Consider the following 20,422-nt stretch of genomic DNA (forward strand, 5'->3'; position numbering starts at 1 on the left):
ACCTCAGCCCAAACCACATTCCTCCGTGCTCTTTAAGCTGTCTATTTTCAGAACAGGACCCAATATATTGTTAAAGAAGGGGAATTAAATAATCTCATGTGTGTATAATTTGGCAATCCCCTAGCAGGAATGGGTATTTACAATGTGTCCCAGAAGCATGGAGGATTCAATCCATAATCGAATTAACAGTATCAAAACCATTATCTACGCTCAACTTTGAAATGTTAAACAGAAACCAACGACGAAAAGGACTAACATAGATTGAACAAACTGGATCATTCCATCGAAATTACCTTTTCAGGACAACTTATTGCCTATTTCATGCATCCATGACAAACACAACCCCCCGCCTACTCCACTACTCCATAAAGACAATGATGCAAAAAAGGAGAGACAAGAAAGATTATGACGTCAGTCATCCCTTCACCACCCTAAGCGTCTCACGCAAAAACATGAATCTTCATAAAAGCGTTCATAGGAAACCTTTGGAGTTACTCATTTTGCGCTGAGGTACTTCGATAGGGCCGTTTAGTCCAGGGCCAACGTAGACACCACTACCGCGACGACTCCCATTGGCACCCCGGAATCGATCGCCGATCTCACTCAAACCAGTCATAGTACCACTGCGTCCTATTGCGCTGCCTCTCTCCACTCGCAGTCCCTTCCAACCCTCCAGTTCCCGCTCCAACCGCAAAGATTTCTCTCGTTCTTCGCGCAATTCTCTCTCGGCCCGACGGGCTTGGAGCTGATTTTCCGAGTCATTTGATTGAAGATCTTCAATAGTTTTGAGGAGCCGATCGATTTTGTCACGGGACTTCGAAATATCATCAGATAGCTGTTCATTCATCTTGTCGCGACGCTCAATCTGGGATTTAAGGTCTTTTACGGTACGGTCAACATTGCGGACAGATCGTTGCTCAGCCTTCCGCTTCGATTCCTGGTCATCCAATTGAGCTTCGAGCTACATTAGATTGGTAGTTAGTACTCGAATGTTTCGAGGTGATGCATAATAGGCAGTTGTTGGGTGCGTAGGAATCTCACCTCTTGTATCCTTTTATGCAAAAATCTCACGTCTTGACTCGCGGAGGTATATCCCTTAGTCTCCAAATCGACACATTTCAACTGTGCCTCCTTGAGTTGCTTTTCTAAAGCCACCTTTTCTTTGAAGAGCTGAGCAGTCGACTCACGCTCTGCTACAATTTCTTTCTGTATTTCCGTTGCTAGAGCTTCTGCCCGCCTCATCTTTCCGACTGCGGCTGAAGACAAGTCTTCGTGTTGTGCGAGTTTAGCCTTTAATTCAAGGAGTTCACGGTCCATTTCAGCGGCGCTGCGCATTGAGGGGTTTTCGCCTTGTGCAAGCTCAGCCAGGCGATCAGACGCCTCGTTGAGACGCGCTTCAAGACCTCTCTTCTCTTTCAGTAGTGTGTCTCTTTCACCAGTAACATCGTCGATGGAGGTTCGAAGTCCCCGAACCTGGGACAGAAGGGAAACTACCTTGCTCTGGGCATCGTTATGAGCGTTTACGGCTTCGTCGCGTGAAATAGATATATCCTGCAAAGTCATTTCCAGCCGAGATTTCTCCTTCGCCCAGGTAGAGCTGTTCATAACTTCGTCATCCCACTTGGATCGAAGCTCTTCAATTTCTTCTCGCAGTCGAGTGTTTTCTCCACGGATATGGAGCACGTTCTCGCGCTCGACCTCCAGCTCGTTTGTTACGATCGAGAGTTCCATTTGGTACTTCTTCCTCGTTTGCTCCAGTGAGATTTCCCTATCTTCAATGTCCATAGCGCGCTGGCTCCTGTAGTCTTCTAGCTCATTTTGGAGCCTCCTCTTTGCTTGCAACGCTGCGTCGAGGTCAGCGGCGAGGTCCTCAACTTTCTCTTCGTAGGACTGTGTCTGGCGCTGTAAGTCTTCAACAAGGCTATCCATTTGCTTCCTTTCCGCCATAATGGTCGCGCACATGTCTTCTGCCTCCTTGGCTTGTGCCTTGGAAAACTGTTCGGCACGAGTCGCCTTTAGCACAGCAATTTCAGCCTGTTCAAGCTTGGCAAAATATTCATCAGCACGACCCTTGTAGAGATCTAGGCTTGATGTCAAATCAACGACCTTGGAAGCTTCTGCATCCAACCGGATTTGAAGGTCGGCAAATTCTTGGAGCAGCTGGGCGCGACTGGCAGCATCTTGTTCCCGAGAAAGTTGTGATTCCTTCAATTCGGAATTTGCATCTCGTAGCTCGACTTCAAGATTTGCCCTTGCATGCTTAATCTTTTCTAATTGGGCTTTTGCATCTGTTAAATCTGCCAATGCACTCTTGTGGACCTGGACGATTGATTTCCTCGCCTGCTCCTGGGAGTTCAGCAAATCATACAGTTCTTCATGAGATTTGGCTTGAACGTCCCGCAGGGTCAACTCTCCAGAATGAATGCTCCGTTCCAAAGCAGACACCTTTTTGGCAGAGTCGTCAAGTTTCTCATGAAGGCGGCCATTTTCGCGTTCAAGCATTTGCATTCGTCGAATCGAAGGACTTTCATCTTGCCACGCATCTCGGACCGGGGTGGATCTCTCAAGTTGGTTTTGGAGATGCCGATTTTGCATTTCGGTAAGCTGAAGTTGATTTTGAAGCATTTCTATCTCAGAAGCAGTATCCATCCGTTTCTGGAAAGCCACGGTGTCAACAGTTCTGTCAGATCGACCGGAGTTATTAGCACCGTCAGCAAAATTATACCGGCGATTGTTGGGTGTGGAAGGATTCGAAAAGCGCTTGACAGGCTCGGAATTTTTCCTGAAATGGTTTGGCGAACGCGATACAGCAACCTGGTTTTGATCAATCTCTTCAAGCAGCGCCCGCTTCGAAGACGAATATCGAGCATCTAGTTCGGCCATCTCGTCCGCATGACGCCTGCGCATTTCAGATAGTTGGCTCTCGGCGCGAGCACACTTCTCTTCAGTAACCCGAAGTTTGTTTTGTACTGATTCCAGAACTACAGCCATGTCTATGTTCTTCGAAATATCCGGCTTCACAGCCTCCCAGGAGCTCGAATTTTCATTTGCTTCCGGATTAAAAACTTTGTGGAGAAGGACCAACTGATGGTGACAATCCTGAAGTTCTTTATTTGCTTGGTCAACCGAAGCCTGAAGTTTCCGCGTGTTGGCCTGTGCCTGGATTCTTAACTGTCGTTCAGTTTCAAGGTTTCTGTTAGCTTCTGCAAGCTGGATATTGGATGCGGATGCTGCTTTCTCTGCACTTCGGGTGGCCTTGTGTTCTCTAGTGACTTCATGGTTGAGATCTTCCACATTTAGAGCTAGTTTCTCCTTCTGCTTCTCGAGTGACGTGATAGATAGTTGTGCATCTGCTAGATGTCGTGAAAGCTGCTTATTCACATCATCCAGTCGAGTCTTTTCATTTTGGAGTTGCACCATCCTCGATCGCTGTGTGTCACCAGCCCGAGAATTCGAACGTGCAATTTCAAGGTTCTTCTGCTGGATCTTGTTAAGGAGTGCCCTGTTGTCATTTTCAGATGCAGTGAGCCGCCCTTTGATAGTCACGAGCTCCCGCTCCATGCGCTCCTTATGTTGATCATGGCGGATACGGAAGGCCTCAGACTCTGCCATTGTTTGAGTTAATTCTTGTACTTGTGTGGCAAGGCGAGCCCGCTCCTTTTTGGTTTTGTTAAGTTCTTCTGCTGTAGCCTCAAGGTCGCGCCGCAAACTTGCTTGTCGTTCACTAGCTTGTGCGGCGTTTTTCTTTTCAATTGCAGCCTCGGCATCCAAACGAGCGCTTTCAACCTTAGCGAATCGCTCCCTCAAATTTATTAACTCCCTTTGCAGTTCTTTACGAGAATCCTCAGCTGCCGTGCGGGCTTCCATGGCTCGCCGTAAGGTGTCCTGTTGGATGTACATTTCTTTTTCGATGGTGATCTTTGAGTCATTGAGATTGTCAAACTCATGTTTGAGTTGAGCATATTTGTGTTCACCGAGCATTTGCACGTCGTCTCTAGATTGTCTCTCGCGACTAAGATCAGCTTGAACCTGGTAGAGTTGCGCCTTGAGATCTTTGACTTGTTGATCAAGCATTTTTCGACTCTGTCCCGCCTCAGCGTCTTCGGACATCTTCGCCTCTAGTAGCTTCTTCACATCTGCAGCCTCACGTTCCAGGTTCTTCTTCTCCGACATCATAGCATCTGTTTGCGCTTGGAGATCACGGAGGCGTTGCTGCATATCATTGTGTCGGCTTGCGAGAGATGTCTTTTCAGCTTCCAAGGATTTCCTCTCCGACTCCAATTTCTTGACATCTCCACGAAGAATTGTAATTTCCCCCTCCTTTCGCCTGACCAATTCTTCATACCCAGTCGATGTGGATGATAAGTCGGATATCTGCTGACGAATCGATCTGTTTTCCTCGATGAGATCTTTGACTTGCTTTTTGGAAACCTGAAGCTCCTTAGCCGCATTGGCGAGCTCGATGCCGAGGTCCTGGTCAGTTTTGAGCAGCTTATCTTCAAGATCTTGTAATTTCTGTTCCTTCAAGCTGAGGTGACTTTTGAGCATCTTGATTTCCTGGGATAAACCATCAACCTCGTCATCCCGTTTTCGATGATTATTCTCAATATCATTTAAATGGCCATGGAGCTCAGATATTTGAATCTGGAGTTCCTTTTTCTCTGATTCAAGGCGGCTCATTATTTGGGCCGCTTGCTCGAGTTGCGAACGCCGAAGCTCCAACTCCTCCTCTATCTTCTTTTTGGATGCAATCAGCTCATCTAGCTGGTCTTCCAAATTTTCCTGATCCGCAATTGCACCAGATAACTTTTCAGTGAGCTCGATTTCACGAAGTTGGAGTCGCTTGAAGATTTCTTCTTTATCCAGAGCCAAAGTCCGCTCACTCTCAAGCGTCTTCCTAATCCTGTGTACCTCGACTTCTGCCCTCCGTCGCTCTTCTTCCAATTTCTGACGTTCCAAAATGTCATTTTTGGCTTTCTCCTCAAGCTTTCGAATTTGCTCGTCGCGCTTTTTCACCTCCCCTGCAATTAGTGTTGCTCCTAGGAGCGGCTTCATCCGTACAAACAACGTCCACCATGGCGATGATTTTAGATTTAGATAAACGTGGAAGTTTCGTTGGATGATGCGAGTGGCTTCCGTACGGTAAAGTCGCTTATTCGCAATGTGCCTCTGTACAAACCCCCTGGCAACAGACTGGAATCTCGTCATGATATCGCGTATATGGGTATCTCTTTGCTCCTCGAGCTCAGCAAGCACACCGGCCCTAAAGAATATCTTCGTTAAACCAACGCGATATAAAGATTTATCCAATCCCAGGTTTTCCACCATTATTTTAGCTGCATTCTGCCCGTCGAGGTATCCTTTTGGCATTCTAGGGCACAGGACCTCATACCGCTGCCGGAACTCCGCGAACGGAAGGCGGTTGGGGAATCCAGTACGAGCAATCCGAATTCCTTCCAGTACACCATTGCAGCGGAGTTGATCTAGTACCAAAGGACCGTTGAATAGCTTAGGTCGCTTTTTATGATTAGGCAAGATACAACGGACGAAGTGAGGATGGGTAGAGTGTAGTTGCGCCATGAGGCTTGAAAGTTGCTCCTTATGTCTCTGGGCCACAGTACGGAATAAACCTTTCTTTACACGGCTCTTCGATAATCCGTATTCTTCGTCAGAATCTGCACAGTCGGCAAAGAGGTTGGCGATGTGTTTATCGTTTGAGGAGGATAAGAGTCGAGTGACGTTGTCGTTCATAGGATCCTTGTTCTTCTCCAGCCAACCCTCAGTGGAGTACTCAACCTCAGCTGCATAGTGGGTAAGGGTAAATCCCTGGCTTAATCGGGAAGAGCGGTATTTCGGGGATTTGCGATCCCAGAGCGAATGAAGTTTTTCGGTAAATGACTTATCAGTCGCCTTAGGCATCACGCAATCTTCATCCAGGCAGGAGAATATACCAATTGGATTAGGCAGCTCGATGAGATCGATTGTCGGTTGAAGGTCCTTCCCAAAATCGATAAATTGCCATTCGATTTGTTCCCTGGCATACTCTTCTTGTTCCAGCACAAACATGTGATGGTTAAAAAATTGCTGGAGCTTTTCATTTGTATAATTGATACAGAGCTGTTCAAAGCTGTTGTTCTCGAAAATCTCGAAGCCTGCGATATCTAGTACCCCAATGAAATAGCTGTCATCGCCTGCCGTACCACTACAGTCTAGTTGGTCATTGATCCGGGTAACGAGGTCCCCAAATCCGCGTTCGTATATACCTTTTGCAAGTGCCTCAAGCCCGAGGCGGACTTGTTCGGGGGTCTGGACCTTCTCTACCCATTCTCTCCCAGCCTTGACCTTGGGGTGAAGTAAACCTTTTACAAATGGTTCCACGGGAATGCCTAAAAGCTGGCAAGCGATAGTAGCACTCTGATATCCTTCAGACGTCAGTATCGCCTGGTCCGCTCGAAGACTTTCCTTGGCTACGCTGATATTTCCCAGATGCATAACCGCGGCCACAGTTCGCAAAATTGATAGTTGGTCGTTATCAGAAAAATTCATGATTCCAAAAGCTTCCATGAGAGAATTCCATTCATCAATGTCCGAAACGCCTGAAATCGAGTCATTTCCCTCCCGCGTAAAACCAAAATCTTCAACATCAAGGTCAGAAAGCCAGAGAAGCCGTCTCAACTCGCTGTCTGCACCACGCAAAAGCTGGTAAAATATGTGATAGTTTCGTTCTTGGGGATTAAGTTTCACGACACGAGACTTTTCTAGGAGATACCAGTCGATGAAAGCTCCACAGATCTGGCCTGCCCGTGAAAATTCAATTCGAATGAACTTCCCAAAGCGCGACGAGTTGTTGTTCCGCACGGTTTGTGCATTGCCAAATGCCTCGAGAATTGGATTCGCCCTTAATATTTGTTGGGAAAGGTTGGAATATTGCTTGTTAGTAGAGCGGCCTTGCGGGCTCTCTGAGGACGCGACAGCAGCAAGGTATTGGATCACCTTTTTCGTGTTCTCTGTCTTACCCGCTCCAGACTCGCCGCTTCACATATGTCAATTGTTTGTGTCTCTTTAATTGCGACGCGTGAAAAAAAGAACTTACGTCACTAGGATACTCTGGTTCTGTCCCTCTTCGACAAGGTTGCGAAATGCTTGGTCTGCCATTGCAAAAATATGCGGCCGTGTGTCTTCTCGTGTTCGACCTTTATATAATTTCACATACTCATTCGTGTAGATAGGCAATGGACAGTAAGGATTGATTGTAACCAAGAAAAGGCCAGAGTAAGTCTAGAGCTTCCAATTAGCATACAATTCATTGTTGACAACCGAGTAGAACCGGAATTCCTCTCACGTATATCAAGTCCGATTTATACCTCGTGTGCAAATTGTGGACGACGGAGCCCTCATTTAGATGGGTAAGCTCAGCCATGTCGTCTGCTTTGTCGAACTTTGCTGGGTTAACTTTATCGACGCTTTCAGAATCGACATGCCGTTGCTGGCAAAAGTTGGTGTCAGCATGCACACTCCACAGCACTCCGGGCACTAGCATTAACACGTACACCTCCCTCGTCGCATTGGACTAATAATCGGCCATCCTGCGTCTCTTCCAGAACCATTCCGCGGATGAATGCCTTCTCTGGGTCCCTCAGCCAAACATATCGCTTTCCTGAAAAGTCATTGTCGCCCTCTATGCCACGGATCTGATCAGCACCTCTCCGTAGCTCTTCCGATTTTATGAATTGAGGAGCAAATGTATTTGAAGCGGGTAGATTGGTCTTTGAATTTGAGTGATATCTATTATGGGAGGGAAAAGACCCTCCTGAGCTTGTTGGAGAAAAGGATGCGTTACTGGTATGCCCCGATGGTTGTGTGGCTACTGGGGTTGTAAATGCAACAGACTTGGGTCTGGGGGCGGATGCGGGAGCTGGTTGGGGTTGTGGGGAAGCTGACGGAGAAGCTCGAGTGAATGGGTTGCTACGTCTCGAAGACGGGCTCTGTGGAGGAGCCATTCTCAGACGATCGGGAGATTTGTTTTTTATAAGCTGATTGAGCTCATGAGTTCAACGTCCTTTTACTGGGCCGTATGTCGCTGCGTTGTTAAGTGCCTCTGAGCGCGAAGCAAACAAAACAAAGTACAATATTAGAAGAGAAAAATTATGAGAAACAAAAACAAGGAAAGTAAAAAAAAGAAATTCAAAGTGAAATACAAGATGTAAAAGAAGCTCTTCCTCTCATACCTGAGAAGAAATTCGTTTCGTTCGAGGGTGGGGATCGTTGGTTATTGTTGGCTGAACCGTTGCTTGACATTGGCGTTAAGTTTGGTGACTTCATACACACACAGTTGTTTGTTTACATTGTTGATGGCTGGATCGTGGCCCGTGCGCCCGCGCTAAAACTCCTGCCGCGGTTCAATGTCACATGACCTTACCGCCGTTGGACTCTTCGGTGGCTTCTAGAGAAATTTCCCAGTCCGCATCGAAACTCGGTTTTTTGTGCTCTTCAACATCCATCTCTTCTACGCCTCGTCCTCTACTCCCCCACTCCCACGTATTCACATCTCGAATACTTCATATGTTGCCCAATATTTGATCGCTACCTATATTTGTATAACGTACCTAGTTTTCTACTGATGAAACTCAGCCTAACGAGGTCATCTGCCACTTGCGTATCGGAAAGGATTCCTGTGGACATCCCTCGAGGTGCATATATTTGCTTGGACGTGCGTGTGATGCGATTTGGAGACAGATGAAGATTACTCATACATTTTGCTCCTCTTGACGCGTAAATACGCTGTTTGGTGATTGTATTGTCACTGGCTTGCGACCATATTCGCACAATGCCAATGAGCATTGAAGCCCGCCGCTGACCTGTATAAACACCTGTCGAATCTTCATGATTTGAAGCATCTCATCCATTTATCTACCTTATATAGGTTACATACAGCTGCAGAATGTCGTCAAATTATCCACCTACCCCATCGTTTGGAGCCCACTACCGTCCCTCTCAGCAGTGGGCCCCGGACTTGTCTTCTGCATCGTCAGTCGAGGCAGCTCATGGATACCACCAACCCCAAGCCCCTATTCCTCTTCCCCTTCCCCTTCCCCCCCAACCTTTGGGGGCCAATAGCACTTCTGACTTCAATATCAATACTCAGATTCCAGGCCTCTCGGGAAATAATAGTGACCATCTGACTTACACTCCACCCTTTCCCTATATGCCTCCGTTTCGCCATGCTCCTCACCAGGCAGAAACTTACCCACCGACCTTTGGTGCCCCTTCCCTAGGCTACCCTCCCCAGGGTATTGCCCAACAGCCTCAACAAAACGGCCAATCTGATATCGCACCTGCAATCCTGGTGGGTTCCGCGCTAAAGGAAAATAAGTCTGCGTGTTTGGATGCGATTGAGTCCCCGGGACTTATGGATCTTAGCGATCGGGAGGAAGGGGAGCTAAGCAATGGGGAGATAGAAGAAGAGACAGAGTCTTCTAAGTCTGATGGCTACCAAAACCGTCAACTCAAAGATGCCAATACGGGGCCATACCCTCCATTATATAAGCCAGATGAACGATTTAAGCGGTTTAGTGTCGTTGATACCCCGGGTATTCGCGATGGTTCACCATCGCCTCAACAGTCATCTGACAGAGTCGCAGACCCTTTTCCTCTTCCCCATCAATCAAGTGCCCAGCACCCACAGAAAGCTCAACTGCATTCAGATAAGCCAGTAAGGCTTCCACCTTATGAGCCGACTAAGATGGATTCTGGATACTCTGCCCGGGACTCAGGATCTATCCACCTAGGTAACAATGCCTCTATTCCGTTTGGGAGAAGTGATGGTGATGATGTGGCTTGCTGAGACTCACATTCCTTTCTTATAGCAGGAACCACAAATCCATGTGATTCATTGCAAGCTTCTTCCATTCAGTCACCAACCCTACATAACAAAACAAATATTAATAACAACGGGACCCGCGCTTTACCCATGTATAGCAAGACCCCAGCACAACTTCGAGTTCAGGCGCTAGGAGCGTTGCTAGGTTTAGCTCCACACAATATAAAATTTGATGAACTTGTGAATGAAGGCGTCGACCCGGTTGTTCTCAAACGACTTTATGAGGAAATTGGGCTCAAAGTTACATCCACACAGAAGCCTGCATCTCAGTCTGTCACTTCTAATGAGTCAAAAGGGGCGATGGCTGCTCCACTGATAAAAACTCCAATCGCCCCCGATATAACCCCTCGGCCAGTGAGCCATGGCTTTCTAGGTGAACCTGGCCGCGAGCCGGTCAGCATACCGGCTCGCATACCCACACAGGAGGCAACAACTGTGCCGGTTACAAATACTAGCAAGCCTATAGAACGCAAGGATTTGATTGCCCAGATGCTTGCGGCCAAAGCAGGAAAACCATCTGGTAACTTAGAGCCAGGGAAATCTGAAGATCTAAAGGAATTAATAGCCCCACAAAAGCAGCTGACCCTTCCTAGCAATGATACGCATAAAGATGCTAAAGGACCAGCACAGAAATCGCTGCAACAAACTGCCAGTGAGACCCGCGCAAAGGAGAAGAATAAAGCCCAAACGGAATTGGCTAGACAGCGAATGGAACAATTGAAGAAGCAAGGTCTTTTGAAAACCCAAACTCGACCAGTTGTCGAATCCCCCGTTGCAACCCAATCAATTCCCTCCAGCGCTGGACCGGCTCTCTACCCACAAAATCCAATTCAACCGTCCCCATCTCACACTCTCCAAACTCGCCCATCCTTGAGTCATCCGCTACCTTCTCGCCCTCCCGAACCTGAGCCATCCTCGCCTGCTCGCATCCCTGGTTTGTTTATGACGAGTTCGGAACCTCCCAAGGTTGAGAGGCCTTCCGTTTCTAATGGTGACTCGATCGAGTCAACCCAGCCATTCTCGAGGAAAATACGTAGCCCCCGTAAACGCCCCAGAGCGTCCGATTTTACCGATGATCCGAGCCCCATCCCTCCAAAGAGAAAATTCGCCCAAGAAGGGAGAGCGGCGAGCCCCCAGCTCAAGGTAATTATCGATATAAGTGATGACGAATTTATTTATGGGTCAGACATCGATGCTCCTGTGCTAGAGCAATCTGCATCTGGACCTGCCCTCGCCGGCTCGGACGGGCATGCGACATCGACTCTCCTGCCATCTAGAGATTTTCCTCCTCTCTCCGACTTCCCTTCACGAAATTACTCTCATCGCTCTACTCCAGCAGTATCTGTACCACAAACACCTGGCCGAGGCAAAGAACAGGATGATCTACACGTCAAACACATGGAAATATTGGCCATGCGCCGGAAAATAGCTGAACTGGAGAAAAGGCAAAAAGAGAAACTGTCTACAAGCCGGTTAGAATCGCCGGGCGCCTTAGTTCGGCCGACTACAACCTCGACTGATGAAAATGGATCCGTTATAACGACTCAGGGGTTGCAATGGAAGTCCACAGTGGCAGCTTTACCTGACAAACCCCCTTCAATTCAGCATGGGAATTCGTCGGTTGTTCTCAGCAACCCTGAAGGAGTAATGAATCCAGGAGCTCAATCAACACCCAATTCCCTTAGTTCGTTGCGTATTCCGTTAGTTCTGTCAGAGACTCCTTTCGATTCCGACCAGATTGAATCGATACGCAAAAAGTTCTTGCGGAAAAAAGAAATAGAGTCTGGACTACCCGCACTCGAGGCTGAACTGCAGAGATCGGAGGCGAGATTATTACAATTTCGTGAGGAGGAACAGAGGCTTTTGGCTGAAATCGAGAAAGGAAGAGCTGGAAAACAGCGTCTGGTCGAAGAACTGGACGCTCTTGGAATTGAGACAGCAGAATTGTCTATCGAAGAGCTCCAAGCGACCAAGGACCGTCTAGAGGAGGCAGGTGAGAATGGAGATAATAACCAAGGTGAGCATTATCCCCACAATGAGTAATACAGTTATCCTCTCCATAGAGTTCCAGTCGCATTGCCAGCGATATTTTTCTACAAGCCAGAGACTCATAAAAGTTCAATCCTAATTACCAGTTCCACCCCAACCTTCTCCGATGGAATCTGTCGTAGATGGTGCGCAAGTCACTGAAGATTCAACTGGCAGTGGGGTAGTTCGAGATCATGAATTCACTTCAACTGTCCAACCGTTAACCGAAGAGCCAGTGACAGTCAAGCGTTTTGAGAATGTCCCAAAAACATCTCAAGAAGCTATAGATATGAGAATTCCATCCTCCAAGGAAAACGAGGAGGACATTTCCCCCGGCAACATGGCGGACGACGGGTCATCATGCTCTAGCTCCGCTATGGATGAGTCGATGGGTCGCACAGAGGATATGTTTGCCGAAGAGGAGGCGCAAGAGCAGTTGGAACCGTTAATAGAAGAAAATCAGTCCCATTCTTCTGAATCCATGGCACACGCAGGTATGGCCGATTTAGAGGAGGAGCAGTCTCAAACAAGTGGGTCTCCTAGACCTCTCTGTACCACCTCGGAGAACCAAGCGGCTCATTTCATGCATCAAGCAGATATCACCGACGATTCAATGAATTCCCGGGAATCTTCAGTTGGATCAGATGTATATGAGCCACCTGAACCTGAATTTGTTCCCCAAAATTCCCATCCCATAGTCTCACCACCCTTCGGCTCCGCTTCGCCAGACAATGATAATTCAGAAGACCATGTGGCTCCCGACTCTCTCTCATCTCAACATTCCCGAGATGTTAACGTACTAATTCTAGACACACAGGGATCTATGACTGAACCTTGCCCGGATCCCACCAAGGTATCGAAACACTTCTCGTCTGACTATGCCGAACAGCTCTAACATATTTGTTAGGATAACGAGGATACAAAGCGTGTAAATCACTATTTCACTCCATATAACAGCCCTTTGAAGCTATTTAGGGCCTATCGATATCATCCTCGTTTTACAGAAGATATAAATGGGGGTTTTCGTTCGTTAACTTACAGCCACAAAATCGATCCGCACAACTATATATGCCCATATGAAGCCGCAGGTGGATCTTGTAACGACCGTTCGTGTGAATATCAACATTTTCGAGATATGGCCTTGAGCGGTGCGTCGACTGAATTGATCCCAACAATTTGATTCCTTGTTTCACACTTTACAGTCTATTTCCTGCCCCGTTTCCTATATCCCGATCCCATTCTAACTTCTCCTTTCCATCGCTTATCTTTACCATATTGTCCATTTGTCCCCTTTTATTTCCTCATCTTTGGTCGTAAGCTGACTAGGACTGATATTAACTCTTACAGAGGACAAAATACTTGTTGAAATGGGCTCCGTGAGAGAAGGCAAGACTCCTGAAGAAAAGGAGGAATATGTTGCGGGACTAAAGCAGACCATCAACGATATGCGCCGCGATAAGGTGAAAGACTTCAACACTGTTGCGATGGAAATTGCCGGCTACCGTAGACGATTCCTGGATGACCCCTCCCGAGTTCTGGCCTTGTAGACTGTGCCGCAATCTGGGCTTATACATGATCATCACTGCAAATATCTCTTAACTTAAAATCATTCAGATGCAGACCGATTTCAAGTGGTCCTGCTCCACTTAACAGGTGAGACGGTTGCAGGATAGAAAAACCGTGAGATTCAAAATGTGCTTGATGGGAATGGATGATCCCACGAGGCAAACGATGATTAACCACGTCAAATATATCTTTCCACCTAAATCCTTGGATTACAAAACTCTCTCTCTCTCTTTTCTCCCAGCATTTCTCGTTTTCTTTTTTTTCCTCTGCGATTCCAGATGAAGCGCCTCCTCGTGCTTCCTTGCTTCTGTCGTTGAGGAAGCTTTTAATAGTTCCGAATTTTCAGCGTAGCATGCCCACTCTGCTCATTGCTGCGGCAAAATATGGGCCTTCTAATCTACGAGACCTTAAAAAGAATATTACTTGAGTTTACAACCCTACGTGCTTGCTGCGAAAGAGAAGGAAGGAGGAAGAAGAAAGAAGACGAAAACAAATAGAAAAAACAAAATCAGAATGCCGTATAAGAGGGGAAATTGGGGGGGGAAAGTGTGGAGGCTAGTCACAGAAAAACGTCAGCGAATAAGTGAAGAATACAGGGCTGGGAAACTCGACAGCCCAGTGGAGAAAGAGGATTTCGATTACGGCTACCCCTTCAGGATAGGCGGTTGTGTTCCGACATAGCCGTGCAGGCTATTAGCTTTTATTCTCTAGGAACAATATGCTGGATAATGCCAAATAACAGGTGGATGGCAGAGAAACATGGGGAGCAATGGAGGAAGAGAAGCAAAGAAAGCAATGGGAGAAAGCGGAGAGGATGATATGGAAAAGAAAAAAAAAGAAGAAAAAAAGAAGAAAAGAAAAGAAAAGAAACCAAGGCTCCTCGCCGCTCTGCTCTCGCAACTTTGGTTTGATGACCCTCCCTGCCTCTATTTCTTTGAGAAGAAAGCAAAGACCAAGACAGGGAGGGGATACGGAGATTCTGAGTATATGCTCCCTCCCACCAATCCACCTCCTACCTTTCCCCTCGTTGACTAGTTTGCTCACTCACATTTTCCATTCCTTAATTTTCCCATTTACTTGTATCATCAGGCATTCTTATTACCCCTCTCATTGGTTCTTTTGCATATGGGGGTGTTTTTTGGCATCTTTTCTACAAAGGGGTTGACATACTCCTATCCCAGAAACGCGTCTCTTGAGCCTTTTTTTTGTTATCATAAAAAAATAATAATAATGATAACAATACAAATAAAAATCCAAAGACTCTGTTGTAATCCTTACCTTAGCGTTTAAATTTAGAATATGTGGATAATATCGCAAATGCATTTGTGAGTATGGAGTATTGATTTTTTAAATGGAACATCATTGACGTCTCAGAATTTGAGTTGTGTGGAAAGTTAAATACAGTGCTTAATATTAGAACAGTTTTAATATGGGGCAAATGAGATATGTGATTCCATGTAACTCAATAAATGCGCTTATATTGTCATATAATGAAATACATGAGTATTACTGAAAGTAAACGAGAAAGTTTGGAGAGATGTTATGATTCTATGCATGTAGTGTGGGAAATATAAAAAACTCGAAAATAAAATGAATAATTTTTTTTTTTTTTTTTTTTTTTTTTTTAATTTTCATTTTCATTTTCAATCCCTCTTTTTGACGAAATTGGTGATTTTCTGCTTCATTATTGTAGTGTGTTATCTACACTATGCCATAAATCATCATCATCATCATCATCATCATCACCATCAAGCAGAGAAACATATCAAGAAACTTCTCAAAAGAATTCATGACTCACAACGACGTATGCCTTATATTTAATAGGTAGGAAGCGCTGGGCGGAGAAGTGTTAACTAGCTGTTTAGTCTCTAAGCGTGCTAGCACATCAGTGGCTACTCCACCCTGCTCTGAAGTTTATGACTGTGTCATAAAATTTCATGAAGACAGCAGAGAGTATGTCGATGAGTCAACATAACTGTTAACTAGTTCTTTGGGGAAAGGGGGGGGAAAACACCGTGTTGTATCAAAACTAGGCCCCAAGGCGTTCTTTTGTGGCACGTCTGGATCTTGTTGAGTTGCAGCCCCACGGATATGAATAACGAATAATGAATAATGAGGAATACACATCGACCTCCATTTTCTTGTCGCCGATTTTGGAGGGTTTTTTTTTTTTTTTTTTTTTTCTCGTCCTTTTGATAACCGCTTGCAGTTTACTGTGGCTGCGACGGAGAAACCCTGATTTCAAGCAGTGAGACTATGAGAGAGATTGGGACCTGCGCGTTGACGCCTGGGGAGGCCAGCCTACTGTCTTTAACGGGTCGTTCTCAGCGCAAGGTGAGATTTTCCCAGAGCGCGGGAGTGGTGCAACTTCTACCGAGACATGATTGCTTTTCCTTTTGAGCACAGGAGAGGGGCTAGATTCCTGGTCATCACTAGGAGAGTAAGCCCGCGAGTTTACAGTCGAACACGATCGGGAGAGGGTCTTTACCGTCATACTTCATGACGCTTGCTGTTCAGGCTGTGTAGTAATCAGTTGTAGGAACGATTAGATGTGGCGGTGCATGATGTGAGGCTGGAGCAGTTTAACTTGCGCCTTGAACGGCAGCGGAAAGGGACCCTATATACGAGACCGCATGTATGATCTGTGAGTTTGAACCTGCTAACCTTGGGTGTTAGTCCTCTTCTGTATTATTCGATGTTTCGCAGCTTGGATATTGTTAAAAGAGGGTTGAAATACTTTTGCAGGTGCTGCTGCGCCTCATGTAGGAATATGAGCCGAGAGGTCCGTCCTGCAGGGCATGTTCTCGCCAGCGCCAATGCTTCAGAGCTGCCCTTCTAGTGGAATATTGAGCTACCCTAGCAAAACACATGAGGCTGCTGAATGCCCAGTCCAGTTCCTTTGAGTGGGCCCGCAGGGCTGCAGTTTTTAATATTTCGTCTGACAAACACATTTCAGGGCAGAGCGGAGTCTTATTCTTCGTCCTGGGGGTTATAAGATGTACAGTACATGTGGAGCCTGAGAAAATAAAAGTTCCTACGTCATCGAAGAGGTCATGGGGAATGTATGAGCAACTGTCGATTTTCCGCGGGGAATTTCTCATAGCGTTTATGCTCTATGGTCTGGTATGCCGAAGAGTAACGTGTTTTGCTCATCTATTCAATACTCATCCAACACGGTTTAATCTCCATGGGGGATGGAAGGTTGTCAGCTAAATACAATGCCAACCGTTGGGGAGGAACCTTGGAATTTTTAGAACTTTTCAGGGCCCTTTCAGGTGACCATGACACAATGCTCCGGTGGTTTGTTTGCACCAAACCTTTAATGCCTTGCAACCCTGCCGAAAGCATTGTTTTCTAGGATCTCGCCTTGGTCCAGGAATCAGCACAATTTTGTTTCTTCGAGGATCCACGCTAAAGGAGCTAGAAGGTAACCAAGGCCTTCTGGAAGGAACAACGTGATCAAGGCGTCAAAGGTCTGTGGCTTACTGAGAAATAGTGCAAAAGATGAGGAGCGGGGCGGGGTTTGGGATTCTTGGAATTATGGACAATTGACGCTCAAATATTCATCATTTGATCATACGGGGAGAACTCCTCCGTATCAGAACTTAGAGAAGTTTTGCGCTATCTCATCAGCCTTTTCCCCTTCAAAGTTCCGGTCAGGGCATCATCCATGGGCCTTGACAAGGGTCCAAGCCTTTGATCTCCAACCGTCATCACCATCGAGTTAGCGCGTATTGAATTCAGAGCCAATTCTGAGTCGTGCCAAGGGTGGTAATTATTACGCCTCGGGCGATCAGTAACTTTCGGAATATTCTGACCAGATGACTTGCGATTGGCAATGCCATTCCGTCTTCCGGTATTCTGCACTTTATTTGTATATATATATATATATATATATATATATATATTGTGGTGCGGAACCCGGGTCCCGTGCTCCAGATGAGATGGATCTATGGTTTTCAGAGTTTCGACACATGATATCTGCAGACTTCCGCGGCAAGCTAACTCATCAACATGGATACGCAGCATGACTAGTAAACAGAGGCAACCAGGCCAACCCGCAAGATCGATTCCCGATCACTGACCGGGGAGGACCTCTGATGGGCATTCTTGTGACAAGTCCCGGCTCCAAGATTGTTGCCCGCCATTCCATGGGCTCTTTTCACCCTGCGTGGACTCGGGCGTGGAGGAAGGGGACGACGTGTCAAGCTCCTAGACATTTTTCCCAACGTCCCAAGGATGCCAAATCCCTGAGCAGTCCGGGGGTGGGGTGTCACGGGGTGGGGCTAGCCTCAACCAGATAAGCCCTGGAGCCGCAAGCCCCTGCCCGTGGTTCAGCCTAGCTCCGAAATAGCTTAGGTGGTTGAACTAGTAGATTCAGCCCCCTGGATTTATTTTCCTCAACTCCTCTAAACCATCGATGGATCTAACTATCTATTCTCCGTGACGAACATCATCGTCGTCATCCTGAATTCTGTGACGCAAAATATGGATCATTTCTCTCATTTCTATTTCCATAGAAAACAATATTTACTAGAATCACCCGGATTTTAGAACAATGAAGAGTTCGAAAAGTCAAACAAATGAAGGCGTCAAAAAGACCGTTAATCCAACCAGCCAATCCAACAACAAGCGTCATTGGTCGTCCGCGAAACCAAGGTCTATGACACATTCCAAAAAAATATCATGCATTCTGCACACCATCACGCTGTACCTGTTCCTCATTTTGACCTCCACCCCAGGGAAAGGTACCCGGTGGAATATCACCCTTCCCACAAGTTGCGCCCGTTGAGGTGCGCACAGTGGAAAAAGCAACGATAATACGAACCATTCAGGGAAGGGGTTCGTGAGGGTTTTCAGCTGATAGGCCAGCGACCAGGCTTTATTTTTCGCTTCCTTCTCCTATTTGTTCCTTAACAAATCTTGGGCCTGCTGCCATCCGCTTAAACTGCTGCTTCAACATTGGCCAAGAAGTTCTCCGGACATGTTGTGTGCTTTCGCCAGCTGGCTTGGTTTCGGGGATGCGACAGCGATGACTGGACACATTGGAAAACGTTGAAGTAGTTATTCATTCACGTCAAGTAATAATTGGCCCAATTAGCCACCACTGCTTAACAAGGCCCGAGGGAATTTTATTGAAAGTCACCTACATATATTCCCCCATTGGGGGGGGGGGGGGGTGGAATAACTACTGTTCTCAGGCAAAGCAGTGGTAAAATTCCATCTGCAGAAACTAGGCAGCGGCCGAGCCAATAAAATCATTCAAATGGCCATGTCTTCCAGGCAGCGAAACACGGCTGAGATAACTAAAATGTTTTTTTTGCTCCTGTTTGAATAATTTCCTTGTTTCAAGAAGAAGGTCATGAGGTAGGTGATTACCGTATTTAAGCATCGCAGATATCTTGTCTATTTTTTTTTTTTTTTTTTTTAATTTTTTTTTTTTTATTTTGGACGGGAATTCGTCTTGAGATTTTGAATCTCTGAAGGTGATTCAATCATCAGTCTAAACTGAGTTCTCCAATGTTTTAGTTAGCGTCGGTGACTAAAAAAAGTAAACGAGCCGCTAATGGGGCTGTCTTGGTTTGCAAGGCTCCCCAGGCTGACTCTTGCCTAAATATAAAGGCTGCAAAAACGAGCAAAGTATCCAACTTTCGAATTACTCCAATTGATGCCTCCCAAAAACGAAATCGAAAATGCAAATAGTCTAAAGGTACAAATGGAAAAATTAAAGTCTTAATCATGGAAATGTCCCAATGCAATCCCCCCATAGGCCGGCTATAGGGCTAAACCAAAAAATGAAAACGCAATTGAATGCAGAAACCCATCTGTCTAATGGCCGATTAAAAGGTACGAAAGGAAACGGAAGCAAAAGTCGCCATCCATATCCAAAATAAAAATCGCATGCTCAATCGCTAAATCGTCAAAATCATAACACATGGCGCTAAATGCAAAACATAATTGAAGGTATGTCGAACTCTCGATAATCGCGGCTGAAAAAGGCAAAGAAGTCAGAATTTGGAGTTCGGAATTTGGTATGTTCTATAAACACTTACAGAACAAATGGCCTCAACGCAATAACAGATGGCTACTTGATGCGGGCGCAGTATCCGCAAACATCGTGATCACAATTCACACAGCGACCCTGGTTCTGAAAGACTTTCGGCCCATCTCCACATATGCAACAGATATATAGATCTGTAGAGCTGTGAATTCCGGCATGGAAGTTTTCCAGGAATCGTTTCATAACGCTGGGCACCGGAGGATCTGGGCTCGCAAACGGTCTGTAGGTGAAATTTGCTGAAGGCAATCGCTCCATTGTCGTGACGTGGACTCCGTGTGAAGATAGTTCGTGAGGAAGCGCCCTTGATCTCTCGGACGGCTTGTATGCACAACAAGAACATGGTTGATGACCGCAATCTAAGCAAGCAGTATAATTGGAGATCATCATGGGGCCGAAACCACAGCTACCACAGACCCAGTGTGTGACATACGGCATTGCTGTGAAGTGAAGAATGAGGACAAATATGAAATATGAGGATAAGGGAAATAGGACCGGTTCTGTATTTCGCGGAGAATGAATCTGGTTTGTTATTAGAGAATGTTGAGGATGATGATAAACGGTGGACAGAAAATGGATGAGAGATAGGGGGTTGATGGCATATTTAAATCATGGCCAAGGTAGCAAAAGAAACGTAAATCCCATGGCGAAATAGCCGGCGATGTATGCCTGAAGAACGAACTAGTTTGCCAGCCGGGACTCTGAGCGGAAGGCCAATTCTAGGCCAGTGCATCGCCCCTCTATGTAAGTCACGTTTGGTAGACAGTTTCTAGATAGATCATAGGGCACTGGCGCCCAAAACATTCCAAGAATTCTTTTCTTAACGCGGGGCTGTCGTAGATCCTGTAAACCATGTAATTGCAATGACTGATCGGAATCCTTTTTATGAG

General features: G+C 46.3%; 5 protein-coding genes across 5 annotated transcripts; 1 reads left to right on the forward strand and 4 right to left on the reverse strand.

Moving 5' to 3' along the window:
* Positions 1-472: 472 nt before the first annotated feature.
* PAAG_11795 (hypothetical protein) lies at positions 473-8,000 on the reverse strand (the record flags this gene model as incomplete). Its single annotated transcript, XM_015847377.1, has 5 exons — positions 473-961; positions 1,042-7,033; positions 7,094-7,278; positions 7,343-7,486; positions 7,551-8,000. 5 exons carry the CDS (start codon positions 7,998-8,000, stop codon positions 473-475), a joined length of 7,260 nt encoding a protein of 2,419 aa, XP_015702969.1.
* A 405-nt stretch (positions 8,001-8,405) lies between these two features.
* PAAG_11796 (hypothetical protein) lies at positions 8,406-8,841 on the reverse strand (the record flags this gene model as incomplete). The annotated part of the gene is made up of 2 exons (XM_015847378.1): positions 8,406-8,548; positions 8,607-8,841. The coding sequence occupies 2 exons, from the start codon at positions 8,839-8,841 to the stop codon at positions 8,406-8,408; spliced, it is 378 nt and encodes a 125-aa protein (XP_015702970.1).
* Positions 8,842-8,941: 100 nt separating this feature from the next.
* Positions 8,942-13,455, forward strand: PAAG_04064 (hypothetical protein; the record flags this gene model as incomplete). The annotated part of the gene is made up of 5 exons (XM_015845155.1): positions 8,942-9,788; positions 9,867-11,897; positions 12,016-12,761; positions 12,816-13,056; positions 13,256-13,455. The coding sequence occupies 5 exons, from the start codon at positions 8,942-8,944 to the stop codon at positions 13,453-13,455; spliced, it is 4,065 nt and encodes a 1,354-aa protein (XP_015699381.1).
* A 3,640-nt stretch (positions 13,456-17,095) lies between these two features.
* On the reverse strand, positions 17,096-17,503 carry PAAG_04065 (hypothetical protein; the record flags this gene model as incomplete). Its single annotated transcript, XM_002793747.2, has 2 exons — positions 17,096-17,335; positions 17,396-17,503. 2 exons carry the CDS (start codon positions 17,501-17,503, stop codon positions 17,096-17,098), a joined length of 348 nt encoding a protein of 115 aa, XP_002793793.2.
* A 1,800-nt stretch (positions 17,504-19,303) lies between these two features.
* On the reverse strand, positions 19,304-19,790 carry PAAG_11797 (hypothetical protein; the record flags this gene model as incomplete). Its single annotated transcript, XM_015847379.1, has 2 exons — positions 19,304-19,464; positions 19,610-19,790. 2 exons carry the CDS (start codon positions 19,788-19,790, stop codon positions 19,304-19,306), a joined length of 342 nt encoding a protein of 113 aa, XP_015702971.1.
* Between the last annotated feature and the right edge of the window lie 632 nt (positions 19,791-20,422).

This window comes from Paracoccidioides lutzii, assembly GCF_000150705.2.
Source record: "Paracoccidioides lutzii Pb01 unplaced genomic scaffold supercont2.10, whole genome shotgun sequence".
Lineage (NCBI taxonomy): Eukaryota > Fungi > Ascomycota > Eurotiomycetes > Onygenales > Ajellomycetaceae > Paracoccidioides > Paracoccidioides lutzii.